Source organism: Aquarana catesbeiana, linkage group LG04 (genome assembly GCF_042186555.1).
Source record: "Aquarana catesbeiana isolate 2022-GZ linkage group LG04, ASM4218655v1, whole genome shotgun sequence".
NCBI classification, from domain to species: Eukaryota; Metazoa; Chordata; class Amphibia; order Anura; family Ranidae; genus Aquarana; species Aquarana catesbeiana.
Window position 1 is genome coordinate 590,419,239 of NC_133327.1, and position 15,700 is coordinate 590,434,938.

The following is a 15,700-nucleotide window of genomic DNA, read 5'->3' on the forward strand; positions in this document are numbered from 1 at the left end:
CCAGCGGAGCCCCCCTACATCAGGTGTCACCAGCGGAGTCCCCCTTACATCAGGTGTCACCAGCGGAGCCCCCCTTACATCAGATGTTCCCATCAGAGCCCCCCCTTACATCAGATGTCCCCAGCGGAGCCCCCGCTTACATCAGATGTCCCCAGCGGAGCCCCCCCTTACATCAGGTGTCCCCAGCGGAGCCCCCTCTTACATCAGGTGTCCCCAGCGGAGCCCCCCTTACATCAGGTGTCACCAACGGAGCCCCCCTTACATCAGATGTCCCCAGCGGAGTGCCCCTTACATCAGGTGTCCCCAGCGGAGCCCCCCTTACATCAGGTGTCACCAGCGGAGCCCCCCCTTACATCACAGCGGAGCCCCTCTTACATCAGATGTCCCCAGCGGAGCCCCCCTTATATCAGATGTCCCCAGCGGTGCCCCCATTACATCAGGTGTCACCAGCGGAGCCCCCCTTACATCAGGTGTCACCAGCGGAGCCCCCCTTACATCAGATGTTCCCAGCAGAGCCCCCCCTTACATCAGATGTCCCCAGCGGAGCCCCCCTTACATCAGGTGTCCCCAGCAGAGCCCCCTCTTACATCAGGTGTCCCCAGCGGAGCCCCCTTACATCAGGTTTCCCCAGCGGTGCCCCCCCTAACATCAGGTGTCCCCAGCGGTGCCCCCCCCTTACCTCAGGTGTCCTAGTAGGAGGGGGTATACAAAATTCTCCCTCCGCCGGCTGTGTGGTTACAATAGAACCCCCGCCCCTTTCCACAACAGACCGGCAGCGGGGAGGTGGGGTAGGCGGGGCGAGGTGGAGCAGGGCGCAGGGTGGGTGGCGACACTGGAGCTTCGTCTAGCCACCCAGCCGTTCCTGGTATCCTTAAAAATGGCGGCCGGTGGAGACGTCCATGGACCTCTAGTGGCGGCAGGCGGCTGCAAAAATGCGTAAAAAACAGATTTCTCAGGACATTTCCCGGGAAACAATAAACTCAGGAAAAGAGTCCAAATCCCGGGAATGTCCCAGGAAATCTGGGACAGTTGGTAAGTATGCACATTCTCCCCAAAGGATTTTGGCTTCTTCAGGTAAGGCAAGGCAAAATCCTATCTGTTTTTTTTATGTTTCTGTGTCAGCAGTGGGATCCTCCTAGGTCTTCTACCATGACGTCCCCTTTCATTCAGATGGCGACGTATAGTGTGAGCTGACACAGTTTTATCCTGTGCCTGAAGGTCAGCTTGAATTTGTCTGGAAGTTGATTGAGGTTCTTTATTCACCATTCGAACAATCCTTCGTTGCAATCTTTAATACATTTTTCTCTCGTTTACGTCCAGGGAGATTAGCTACAGTGCCATGGGCTGTAAACTTCTTGACAATGTTGCGCACAGTGGACACAGGAACATTAGGATCTCTGGAGATGGACTTACAACCTTGAGGTTGTCCATGCTTTTCCACAATTTTTGTTCTCAAATCCTCAGACAATTCTTTGCTGCTCTTTCTCTTTTTCACGCTCTGTGTGGCACACAGAGATACACAACAGAAAGGTTGAGTCAATTTTTCATCATTTTAACTGGTTGCCAGTGTGATTTCTATATTGTCAGCACCAGTTAATTGATACAGGTGAGTTTAGTTACAAATTACAGGAGCATCACACATTTACAAAGCAATTATTTCTTACAATTTTGAGAAGGTGGCAATAATTTTGTCCAGTCCATTTTTGGAGTTTTGCGTGGAATGTGTAATTTTTTGCTTTTTGTTTCTCCGTGTTTTTGCGTCATACCAATACAAACAAAAGAAATAAACATGAGACTGCATAACAATTGTAATTGTAACAATTTTCTGGGCAAAGTGGTGCATTATCTGACAGAAATTCAGGGGTGCCAATATTTTGGACATGACTGTGTGTGTATATATATATATATATATATATATATATATATATATATATATATATATATATATATATATATATAATATACCAGTATATATATATATATATATATATATATATACACACACACACATATATTTTTTTTTTTTATTTTGGATACAGTAAGGGCAGGTTATAACCCCTGTCAGATTTTTTTGCCATCTGTGTCCCATTGCAGAGATTTCTTTTCACTTCCTGTCCCATAGCCAAACACCTGCAAATTAAGGGAATTTCTTGGGGACCCCTAGGTCACCAGAACTAGTGTCCTCACTGGAGGATTTCCCCTCTATTACTTACCCTGAGGCGCGCACACAGAAATGTCTGTGACCGTCGGGTCTCCCAGACCCGGTGTGTCACGGTTTGAGGTAAAGGGCCAATGACAGGGGCCCTTTGCCACGTGATTAAGCCGTCCAATGACAGAGTGATCACATGTACACAAACCGGAGCATGTCTGGTTCGGCTCCTCCCCTCTCCTCACGCCGGTACAGCGTGTGAGGAGAGGAGGGAGCTGGTGCCCCATCCCTGGCTCATCCATCCACATTCATGCTCATCCATGCTCCATCCCTGAAAGCTGAAAATTGGTCTAGTCAGGAAGGGGGTTTAAGTGCCCAATGGGCAAGTGGTTAAGATGACCCAACGTGAACCTTTGGGAGCAGTTGTTACAAATGAGAGATCCACAAAGTTAGCAAGGAATTAAAATCCCCTAAGCGCCCAGGCCCATATGGATTTACAGTTCTATTCTATAAGAAATTCCTGGAAGTTATCGTCTCACATCTCACCACCATGTTCAATAGCCTTAAGAACGATGATAGTGTCACTCCTAATATGCTATGGGCACTATAGTTATGCTCCCTAAGCCAGACAAAGATACGCAATCCTGGGCAAATTTTTACCCAATTTCTTTACTGAACATGGACATAAAAAAAAGACTGGCCAAGCTCCTTGCCAATAGCCTTAAAAAGATAATACATTCCCTGGTCCACAAAGACCTGGTAGGTTTTGTCCCTCTCAGACAGACAGTTGACAATATTTGGCAGACGATCCTTGTTACCAGTATGGCGCCCCAACGATCTCACCTGCTGATGTAGATTTTATTGGACATCCACAAAGAGTCTGACACCCGCTCAATCATAAAAGCTGGGTGATTCCTTTTTAACCTGGTTTGACTCGTTATAAGTTTGTCTCCGGTGTCAGTTAAATACCTTGGTCATGAATCCTTGCCCTTTCCCTTTTTTGGTGGGAACACGACAGGGGTGTCCTATATCACCTCTTTTGTTTATATTAGCCTTGGAATCTCTGATCAACGGTAAACATAGCAGGAGTGGAGCTGGTAGGTGTACAACACAAGCTCACAATGTGTGCGGATGATATGTTAGTGTATGCCACGTCTTCCCATACGTCTTTGCCTAACCTACTCTCTCTTATGGGCAGGTTTAAAGCCCTCTCAGGTCTCCACGTGAATCCGACCAAATCACAGAGCTTAGGGATTGTACGGGTAACATTTAAAAAAATAACAAACATTTCTATACTTACCAGCTCTGTGCAATGGAATTGCACAGAGCGGTCATGAACCTCCTCTTCTCGGGTCCCCCACTGGCGCTCCTGGCCCCTCCTCTCTGTCCAGTGCCCTCAAGGGAAGCTCCCTTTATTGGGGGCACTCATGCGTGCTCACTTCAATGCCCCGTTAGCGCGTCCATTGAAACAGACAGCGGTACTTGGCCCCCACTCCCTTATCACTGCCATTAATTGACTTTTTCCTTAATGCAAGGAATGCATTGAGGGTAAAAATGCTTAGGTTTTAGAACCACTTTAAATGAGTTTCTATCAGAAGTCGCATACAGGTCCTTGTGGGCCCAATTTCCATATCAATGGTCCATCCTAATTCCATATTTGGGCATCAACCTTACCTATCCCTACCATTCATTATATGTAGCTATTGCAATTATCCTTCCCTCAATCGTTTACTAGACACCTGGGATAAGTCTCAAATCTCATGGATCGGCTGCATACACGTGATTAAAATGTCCTTTCTCACAAAAATACTGCATCTCCTTAGATTCCCACCAATCCCTGTTCCCTACCAAATTCCTACCAATCGCTCCACATCCTCTGTTCTCTGCAACAACTTATTCTTAAGCTTATCTGGGGCTCCTCTAGCCGGAATAAACAACTGTTATATAAACCTAAAAGCAAGGAAGGACTAGAGTTCCTAATATCATTTACTATTACAAAGCAGCCCAGATCACCCCTCTAGCCAAACTAAACACAGATAAATTGGCACTCCTATGGACCATTATTGATGTGCTTGACACTGATCCTATCCCCTTTTTCCTTGGATCCCCTTCCCAAACCCCTCAACCCAGAATTGACCCAAACTTTACCAGTCTGGGATTCGACAAGTAATCCACCAGTTTACTGTCCCCACACCTCCCACTCCTCAAATTTTTTATTGCCCTCTCTTTCCCCCGGGGCTGTAAAATCACAACAGTCCAATCCCTTTTGACCACGTAAAGCATTCGTTCCTTCCAGCAACTTCTGGACTCCCATGGCATACCTGACTCTGAAAGATTTCACTACCTTCAAATTCACTATCTAATCGAATATTTAGGACCATATTAAGAACCATGACTGGTATACGATCACAACAACCTTTAAGTCTGGATATTGTTTATGCCCCACAACCCAGGGCCTCATCTCCCTGTTATAGTCTTCCATTCAGGGCAATATTCACCCCAAGGCCTATTGTATTGCTCAAGATGGGAACGTGACTTCAATACTGTCCTAACTGCTGAGGATTGGAGTAATATGTGGGAAGCCTTGTTTAAATCATCCTGTAATGTGATAGCACTAGAAAATTTGTTTAAAGTTCTGTCACAGTGGTATTTCACCCCAGCTAGGATCACAACGTATCTACCCACTTACTCACCAGTTTGTTTCCAGTACTGCCTGAACCTGGGAGACATGAAACATATCTGGTGGACATGCCCCAGGGTCAAGAAACTGTGAATACAGGTATTCACTATTGTTAATATGGTTCTTTATAATACCCTGCCCAAAAACCCCTGGGAAGCACTTCTACATAAACTGATAGAAAACAACACCTGACGTGAGCGTACACTTATCACTCACATTTTCATGGCAACAAAGCAGACAATTACAAGGGTGTTGAAGTCACCAACACTTAGCTTTGAGAGATAAAGAGTCATGTACATGACATGCCTAATAATGATAAACTAATGATGATCCTCAAAGATACACACGATACACTCTTTGGCAGCCTTGGCTTGATCAATTTCCATCATTATGGTTGACCACCTATATTTTGAAGTTTTAATAAAAGTGTTGTGGAATTAAGTTTGGTATACATGAGCCTCTGGGGTACTTCCCTCTGGATCCCAACCCTATCCTCCCTTTTTTTCTTTTTCCCCCCAGCACTCCTCTAAGCTATTTTCTAAACATACAAGTGGCCCTCCTCTCCCACCATTAGCTGTACTAGAAACCCTCTGAGTAAGCTTTACCTTTCTCCATGATGGACATCTATTTATGCTTTTTTTTTTTTGTGACATTCCTTTGATGGTTTCTTAAACCTACCACTATCAGTTTGTTGGTACAAACTAAAGTCCCACTGTTTCAGGGATTACTCTTCCAAATGCATCGTCTGCACTTTACTTTGGAGATAAACTATTTTGTTGATGTTCACACTATCCCCTATTTTGACAAGGGTTGAAACTTTATATAGGCATTTCTGTAAGTACTCTGTTAGTGCTTTTTTTCCAATAAAAAGAAAGTGAAAGAAATTAATTTGGGCCTATTCACAACTACTTTCCTTTACCAACCATGCTGCAATATACACCACACGGTGCGGAAAAGGTAGAGATTTCAGAAATGCCATGAATATATACAGGAAAATAAAACGGTTTACCTGAGGATCTCTTGAATGCTCTGTTGTGAAAATTCCTCCTTAGTCACAAAAAGGTGCAAAAACAGTGTGTTCAGAGGCTGCAAATGAAAATTCATAGTTATTAGGAAGAAGGATTTTTTTGTTTATTTATTTAGATGAAACTGTACATATTAAAGTATTAAAATATTCTAAATAAACAGTAAAAAAAACTTTAAACAAGCCCTCCAACTCTTACATCTTCAAAGTATGCAACAAAGGCCAGTGGCGTATCATCCATGTGTGCAGGGTGTTGCACTGCACACGGGCCCCGAGAGGGGAGGGGGGCTACTGTGACCCACCCTACACACATGGATGATCCTCTGGTTGACAGTCGGGGACAATCAGTGCTTCAGGAGATACAGCTGCAAGCACCGATCTCCATTTATCACCTTCAGTGCTTCTCCTCCTCTCCCTCCCACAGCTGTCAGCTGAAATGCAATACAGGAAGATCAGAGCTTGCAGCTGTCCCTCCCACCGCACCGATCATCCCTGACTGTTCCCTGTGTCCTCCTCCCCTGGCCCCCCTCAGTGTCCCCCTTCTCTAGGGCTCTGGCCCTCCTCCATATCCTCCTCCGGCCCCCGTGTAGTGCTCCTCCTCTCCCCCTCCTCCCCCCCCTCTTTCCTCCTCTCCTCTCCCGCCGGCTCCTGTGGGGGATGTCAGGATGAAGAGTGGAGAAAGGGGCCGTTAAATACATCAATCACCGGCCCCTTCCTTTTCTGAATTGGACACAGAGAGCGATCGCTACCGATCACTCCTGTGCCCTCTGATAACTAAGCAGAGTAACCTGTGTTTACTATGCTTCAGTTTATGAATGGACAGGAGCCTCTGTCCCCTGTCCATTCATCTTCAATGCTGAGGGTGCTGACAAACGGACTGGGGAATCTCTGTCCTCAGTCCCTTTCTTTGTCTCAAAGGGGAGATGTGAAAAAAATCAAATTGTAAAAAAATAAATACATACAAATAAAACGCTACTGACACCATCCACTGCCCCATACCCCCACCCCTTTTCCCAGAAGCACTGTGAAAAAAAAAAACATTATTTGTAAAAAATAATAAAACAAAACAAAATAGTAAAAAATAGATAAAACAATGAAAACAATCCTCTGGCCCTCAATTTTCCTTCTGAGTACACATACCCCTGTGCCAAATCCCCCCTCCTAGCACAAAACCCCCTAAACAAAAATTTCCCTTCATAGCTCAATTCTCCTCTTCACCATTTCACCTCTTCTAGCACAAACCCCCCAAATCCCCCCTCCTAGCAAAACTCCTCTTCCTCATTCCCCGCTCCCAACACCAATCACCCTAAATCACCACTCCTCGCAATTTTTACCCCCTGCCGCCCCCCCTAACTTGCCCCTCCCAACACAAATCCCCCCTCCCTCTCAATCTTCTCGAAACCCCCCCCCCCACATGAAACCACAGTGCCCAGGGCAATTGCCCCTCTCTCTCTCAGTCAACATTGACTATATTAAATCCTTATGCCATAGCTCCCAACTCTCTGATTTCGAGGGACTGTCCCTGATTTGGAACAAATTCCCTCTGTCCCTCTTTCCTCCTCATTTGTCCCTCATTTTGGTCTGATCTATATAATTGTATATAAAAAGCTTGTGGGTTTAACTAATGTTTTTTTGTATAACTTTCCTTTAATGGGGTGTGGCAGGATGTGTGTCCTATGCCTACATACATTTGCTTGCTAATAGGTATCCCTCGTTCCCATCTCAAAAAGTTGGGAGGTATGCTTATGCTGTTAGCATTAGTAAATAGATAAGAATGCTATAACATATTTCCTTGTTTGAACCAATTTTTATTTACATTTCTTCAGTTACTTCTTGGATCCAGGATCAGGCAAATGATGTCATACATCCCAGGAGTCTTCAGGAGGGGAGGAGGGTGGTAGGGGTTTTCTCAGCTAAGCACACCTTTCTGCCTGCATACCTGAGCTAAGGGCAGAGGGATTCCAGGAAGTAAATGCTACATGGAGAAGGAAGTGGGGAATGTAGATAGTGTCTCAAGAGAAGGAAGAGCAGGCTGACCGGTTTGGGTGGATTGTTACAAAGTGGAGGAAATCCTGTGAAGGCAGCTGTGATCACCTATTGTGTGAGTGCGGGAGGAATGGCTGGAGAGACGTGGACTGCCTGCACTACACCTTTTGGACGCCTTATCAGCAGATACATCTTAAGCGAGTTTGACCTTCCATAATTAGAGGGTCCATCTTGTGGGTTAAGAGTACATCTTAAACATTGCTGATGTGACTTGGTGAAGGATTTTGTTGGATACCACTTGTTTTGAATTTAATTCAACATTCACTGTTGATCTTATTGGACCATTTGGATCACTTGTAGGACTATGATCACTCATTAATATACACTTAGCGCAATTTTTTTCTATTTATTTTGTTGTTTAACATCTCACATTACATTGTTGCTGCTCAATTTATTTAATTTAATTTATTTTTTTCATTTTTTCACACAAGCGCAGTATTGCTTTTTGTTTTTTCATCTGAATCATCTGCTTTTACTCAAGATGTCCATGACCAAAAATGCTAGGGGGGTGTTTTTCAAAGTGGATCCCCAGCAAAATAAAGCTTGGAGACATGGATGGATTGGGGAGTTTAGTTTTTGGTGCTCAGATGCAGCGTATTTCGATTTTAAGGGGTCTATTTAAAAAACATTTATTATACGAAGACCAGAATGAGATTGCTACAATTTTTTTTTGTAGCGTACACTATAATATTGTAAAAGACCTGGGACACCTTTGGGTAGATTGCCGCAGTGAACAGTGGGTGTGGCCAAATTGCAAATGTTATGCACGGAATGCAAGGATCAGGAATATTTCATATACAAAATGCAGGGGACAGGAATGTGTAATGCATAGTAGGAGTCTGAAGATTAAACTTTATCCTCACCCTCCCCCCCAACAAGAATTATTTCTCCCCCGCCCAGCACAATCCCCCCCCCCCAAAAAAAATAATCTTCTTCTTCCTTCCTCAGCACAAGTCCTCCTCCACTATCCCCAAAATCACCAGTCCTAGCATGATGCCCCTATCTTCCCCAGTTCTAACACGATGCCCCCATTTTCCCATCCCAGAACTTATCCCAATCTCCCTCCTAACATAAGTCCTCTTCCCCTACCAGCACAAATCCTCCCTTCCCCAATGCCCCTCTCGGAATAAATCCTCTTTCACCCACCAAATCCTTCCCCCCCAGCACAGCCCCCCATTCAAAATACACCCCCCCCCCCCACCCCAAAAAAAATCCCTCTTTTAGTAAAAAATTTAATTTTTCTAAGAGATTAATGCCTGTATTGTCAGATCCATCTACTGACCAAAATGCAATCTAGTTTTCTGAAATGCCTCAATAAAGATCTATGAAACCCTGGGGTTCCTCCAGAGGTTGCTAGGGGTTCCTCGAGCAATGAGCAACTCCTGCCTTTCAGATGAGTAACTACTGACAACAATATTTTTAGCTATCTGTAAGTGAGGATTCTTCCCAGTGACTACAAATGTAAGAAGCATTCTCCCCAATGACCTTTACATAATATACTGTGAGCTGTAGATATAGTAATTATTAGCAGGGGTTCCCCGAACTCAGAAAGTTATTTGTGAAGGTTTCCTCCATATTAAAAAGTTTGTGGAAGGCTGATATAGAGTTCTTAGGAGGCTGTTTCTAAATGCACATTGGTTATACTCACTGTGCACTCACTGCTCTGCTCATAGTGTTTGTGTATCCATTCCTCCCACTCTGATTGGTCCACCACATCCCAGCTTGGATAATCCAAGAAAGCAGCATGAGCGATGACACTGTTCTGATCATCACTGATGGTCACTGCCAGGCTGGATTTTTCCCTGAAATCAGACAAAACATTTTTGTACTATACATTTTTTTTAGCGTTACAGTAAATTAAAAAAAGTCAGTTTTCATTGCCATTGGACACATGTAATATTGTTTTGTTTTCCTTGTTGGCAATTTTTCACTTCTGTCAGTTCCCCCAGCTAAGCAGCTAACTTGCCTAATGAGTCAAAGACTTAAAGCAAGCAGGCAGTATGGGAGTTAAGACTTCCATGGTGGCATGCTTATTATTAAGGTCTGTGACTCACTAGGTAGTAAAGCCAGAATAAGGATAACAACCTCAGATCTTGCTCGTGTAAAACATGCCAGCAATGGAAGCTCCCATATTTTTATCCTTACAGGTTATCTTTACCACAAAGAGGTTGACACCATTTTTATGTCTGTAATTATTCCTTGTGGTCTAAAGCCAGTGTAGCCATGCCCCGTAGGGGTTGCTGAATGTAGCGGTTCACCTGTCACCCTGCTCAGCCAGACATCCATCTCACAGACACTCAGAGACATAGAACAGTCATTAAAATTAGATTTTTTTATTGAGGGGATTAAAGTTGGATGGGAAATGAGAAATTATGGGATGCCCAGGAAATTCAGTGCAACTTGCTTGGGACTTCTATATACATTCCAGTTTTCTCTCCAGCACAAACTCTTGCTTAAGACCTCTTATCCTTCACTCCCCCAGCACTTCACTTGCTGTAGACTGTCACTCCTCCAGACTAGCTAGCACCGCATGGTTAGTCCTGACACTACTTCAGCCAAGCCTCAGTGAACTGCCTTTTGTGGGCAGTGACCTCAGGCCCCTGTGGTGCAGAAATAGTTCAGGTGCTAGCTAACCTCTATTCAGCTACCAATCCCAGCTAGCTCTCTTCAGGCCCTGCCAGCCAGCCTGGATGCAAAGGCCTCTTTCCACTGCCCTTCCCACAGACCTCTCTTCTGGTTCTGCACCCATCTTAAACTGCTATCTCCCAGTTCTCTCAGGCATGCCTTCCCAGTCCTCCCGACTGTGCTCACTCACCAGCCCTCTTGGGTGCGACCAGTTGTCCTCCCTGGAGACTCTTAGAAGTGTTCTCCCGCTGTCCTCTCCCTGCTCTCTCATGTGCCTCTCCTTCCAGGACCTCTTCTCTCCTCCTGGATGCACCCGAGCCCTGGCCTAGGGTCACCCCCCCCCCCCCCCCACAGACTGAGGAGCTCCCCGTGGGCCCCAGCTTTCTCACTCCAGCTCTTCCACCCAACAAGATATTTGAGGAGGCCTGCTCCCTGCCAATCCAAGTTGAGGATTGGTCAAAGCTCCTCAAAATATCCCAGGCAGCCACACCATCCTCTCCTCCTTTCCTTCTAGAAGAGGGAGGCGAAAGTGATGCCACCTGTGAGTCACCCAGCCCTGCCCTAGGCCACTCCCAGCCCAGAATAAAAACAAACAGGCCTAGCCACCAGCTAGGCCAGCCCAATTTTTTCTACTCTCCAGAAAAATCCTCACTCTAGCACCTACCTAATTAGAGGGTGCTACACCAGATTTGGCAACTTATCTGCAGTGCACGAAATGCTGGGAATTTAATTAGGAGGAGAATTAAAGGATTACACGTAGTTGAATTTTACAGTTGCATGGTGAGCTTCTTCACTAAACTGTACACCAAATAGATTATATTCCAGTATGATTATAAACAGAGCAACCAAAGCTCCGATAAACCCCAAAAGGTTTCCTTAGAGCTCCTTTACCTTTAAGGAGGGGTGGGCTTCCTCCAGGCATACCTTCCCTTAATCTATCCATTATTGTATATGTGCTTCAACTTTGGAGACTCTCAAAATGTATAGAGTTAGTACTGCAGTACACTGGGGTGCCATAACATGGCCTCTGCAGCTTACGCATGTATTTGAAAATGTATGCAAATGAAACCCCTTGTTTTAACGTCAACCCGTTAAGCCTGGTACACAGTTCAATAGAAACCAGCCAACATTCGGCCCATGTGTACACCATCCTTTCCAACAGAAGCTGGCCAAAGGGCCGGCCTCTGTCGAACAGGCATGCTGGAGAACCAGCATCCGATTGGTGCTGGCAGCCAATGGCTGTGAGCGCTGACCGGTGTGTTCTGGTGGGGCGACAGTCCCCCTGTCATAACACAATAGCTCAGCAGGGGAGATCGCTGTACTAACATCACATAGTTAGAAGCGCGACCTCCTCCCAAGATCCTTATTTTTTTTTCATTCAGCCTGCTGGGTTGAACGAAAAAAAATTGACAATGTGTACTAGGCTTTAGACAGGGTTAATTCGATTTGTTGCAGGTTGGCTGGTAAGTGAGCTGGAAACTATTGTTTGTTATTTTTTGACATGCGTCGCCCTTCCATGTGCTTCTTTGCTGCAAATGTCAGTTATAGGTTGGGGTGCTTGCCACCTGTTTGTACTGTTAGAGCTCAATAACCCTTATTATACTATGATTGTAAATTTGTTTACAAATTAGATTTTGAGTGTATGTGATGCTTTTGATTTAAAAACATTTGTATCATGATAAATACCTATATCATGTACATTGTGATAGTAAAATTGAAAAAAAGAATGTCAAATACCTTTTTTCTCCTTGTTTTCATAGTAGTCATGTGACTGCTATTTGAAGAGTTATTCCCAGGATCTGAGGGCTGGGGGGCCGAGACTCCTTGTGACGATTGGCAACTGCTTTCAATGTCACATATCAAAAGTAAAAGTAGAGTCGCCCTGCTGTGGGTGATTAACAAGGATGAATGACATCCCTGGACACCTTGTGTGTGAAGCTGCGTGAAGCTGCGTGAAGCTCCCAAGTTTAAAAAGGGAGAACTAATCACGCTGGGAGGGGAACTAGCAGGATCACCAGGTATTTCCTAGTAAACAGAGTTATGGACTGTTCCATAGAGGCTGTCTCTGAAGAAGGGTGAAAATGAAATAAATATAGAGTGGTTTTGGATTTCCCCTATTTGTTAAAAATATGTACTATCTTATCTACTCCTATAGTTCGCTAGTCTATCAGCTCTGATAAGGTTAATGGTGGGGATGTAATAACAATGTTAGCTATATAAATAAACACAATGCTTAATCCCTTCATGCCTAAGCCTTTTTCTGACACTTGTTGCTTACAAGTTAAAATTGATATTTTTTGCTAGAAAATTACTTAGAACCCCCAAACATTATATATATATTTTTTAGCAGAGACCCTAGAGAATAAAACGGCGATTGTTGCAATATTTTATGTCACACTGTATTTGCCCAGCAGTGTTTAAAATGTAATTTTTTTGGAAGAAATACACTTTCATGAATTAAAAAAAAAACATCCCTTGTGACAGTAATAGGCAGTGACAGGTACTTTTTATGGAGGGATCTGGGGTCTATAAGACCCCAAATCCCTTCTTTGCACTTAAAAGCATTCATAAAGCAACGTTTGGCTGTTATGAATACTGACATTTTGAATACTGACATTTTTTTAAATTTGGCGACTTTAAGTCTTCAGTAAACCAGAAGCGATGTCATGATATTGCTTCTGGGTTACTAGATCCGAGACCCGATCGAAGCCGGTTCCTGCCAGCCGGCAGATGTGCCGACTGGTCACTCGGGCCTCCCGGTGGGACTGAAGAGCCTGGGCGAGCCACAGAAGGCTGCTTGGGATAACAACCAAGCAGCTGCTTATCCGCAACGGTTTTCATCACAAGAAAGCCAACCGTTGGCTCTAAAAAACGGTACCAGGTGATGCCCCAGTACAACCCCCTTCAAGCCAAAGGCCACATATTTGCGCTACGTCGGCGTGAAGGTTGAATAAACAAAGATGTTATTTATTTACAAAGAAAGTAAAAATGCTAACATAAAACACTAAAAGAATACTACAGAGCATGTAAAACAAAAAAAACATAGATGATACTTTACGTGTGGTCATCCTCAAAATTCAGTGTCCTGGCTAGGCTCAATGGGAAGAGAAAAAGCCCTAGCTACCCATTACTTTTTAAAGCATTTTCAGACACACCCACACAAATACCCTTTGCCTGCCCGTGTAGTCCTCTATCCAATGAGATGCCATAAGATGCTGTCATTCCTTATAACCAGGAAGCATATTCTTCCCCTGAACATCTTTCAGGAAGTATGTTGCGGTCTCCACCAGGTGGCAGCCTTAGTCCATGAACCACTGCTTTGACCAAGGTCATCTTCCAATAACATTTGGCTTTTCAGGTTGCTGTAAGTCAGGAGATCAGTCTATTTAATTCGCACTTCCCTAGGTTTCAGCTGATGCTCTACTACCCACAAACATCACATCAGAAGGCCTATGAGAAAATATCCTCCAGGAGATGAATTTCCATTTATGACTCCCTGTTACAAACACCCTGCTGCGTAAACTTGCTGTACTGTCATTCCAAGACGATTTCCAAAATAGGCCAAATGGCTTTATCAACCAGGCAGTAAAAATCCAGAAATATTTGATATTAAAACATGTTGCCTTTCAACACAGAGTGTGGAGGCCTAAGAAGGTGCAAGTTCCAGTAAAGCCCCGTACACACGGTCAGAATGTTGGGAGACATTTGTCGGTTCATAAAAAAAAAAAAATCCGACATTCAAACCATGTGTAGATCAGTTTGTCTGACAGAAGCCAGCGGTTAGGCCGGCTTCTGTTGGATGTGCATGCAGGAAAACCAGCAGTTGACCGACTCCTGACCAGCGCTCTCAGCCAATGGCAGAGAGCACTGATCGGAGTGCTCTGGCGGGGGGACCGTCCCCCTGTCAGAACACGATGGCTCAGCATGGTTAGTACAGCGGCTCTGACCGGAGCTGGTGTTTTTTTTTTCGTACAACCCGCTGGATTGCACGAAAAAAAAAAAGTAGTGTGTACTCGGCTTTAGTTTGTAAAAAAAAAAAAAAGGCACGTGAACATCCCTCTGATCCATGTTGGAAGCAGACTGTGAATTTCAAATCCCTGGACCCCTGCATCAGATTCATGGGCAATGAAAGCTAATGGGAAAGGCTAACTGTGTTGTTTCACTTTTTCATTTTTTGTGAACACCTGCACTAAAATGAATTACCAATGAATTTAATTAACTAAATCATTAAAATGAATTACACTTTAATTACCAATTTTAGGTGGTACATACATTTTAACTCAAAAGCAAGTCAAAATAAAGGTTTTCAGGGATGCAATTAATACTTAGTGATGGTCACCATTCACTGCTTTATAAATACACCCCTTTCACCTAAAGTGTATGTGACAGCTGCAGTAAACATTACATTTTTTTGCCATGGGGAAAAACGTTCTCAACTATATCAGCCAATCATAACAAGTTTGCTTCCCTTTGCTTGTAAATAAATGGAATAATAGAGGTTTGTTAACATCAGATTGAACTAAGGGCAAACAGTATCATATACAATTCAGCATGTGTTGTCATGTGTTTTCAGATGTGTGGCAATAAGATTTTACCACTTACCAACCAGTGATGTACCCGTACGTCGTTAGACTTCAAGTGGTTATACTGGGATGTTGCCTAAAGCTGCAGGCATCATCCCGGTACCTTTGTTTGGACCTAACGGTCAGCTCTCTTGTAAAAAAAAAAAACTTGTGGCTAACTAGATGTTCTCCCTTCCGCAACCTTCCGTGACTTTACCAGGATCTCCTGTCCCACTAGGAGTCCTTATCAACCAGTCGGCGCTTTTGCCTATGATATAGGAACCCGGAAACAATGAGCTTACAACACCTCCGGTTTCCCCGGAGTGGTCAAATGCTTTTAAGGGCAGAGGAGGGACCTGGGGTTATATAGACACCAGATCTCTCTTTAAGGAGTACCTGTCACACACTTATTGCTGTCACAAGTGATGTTTACATTTCTTGTGACAGCAATAAAAGTGCTCAAAAAAATAATTTAAGGGACAGTGAAAAACTAATATATATATATATATATATATATATATATATATATATATATATATATTAGTTTTTCACTGTCCCTTAAATATATTTATAATATATATAATAATATATATAAAAAATATATTTATATATTA

General features: G+C 43.9%; 1 protein-coding gene across 2 annotated transcripts in view; it reads right to left on the reverse strand.

Moving 5' to 3' along the window:
* The window catches only part of CFAP61 (cilia and flagella associated protein 61), a 494,837-nt gene that overhangs the window by 463,724 nt on the left and 15,413 nt on the right, over positions 1–15,700 (reverse strand). For both annotated transcript variants that reach the window (XM_073628153.1, XM_073628152.1), the window contains exons 3-4: positions 9,548–9,701; positions 5,839–5,915 (exon numbers count right to left, since the gene is read on the reverse strand). In XM_073628153.1, coding sequence (XP_073484254.1) covers positions 5,839–5,915; positions 9,548–9,701 — 231 coding nt within the window. The remainder of the gene's footprint in view (positions 1–5,838; positions 5,916–9,547; positions 9,702–15,700) is intronic.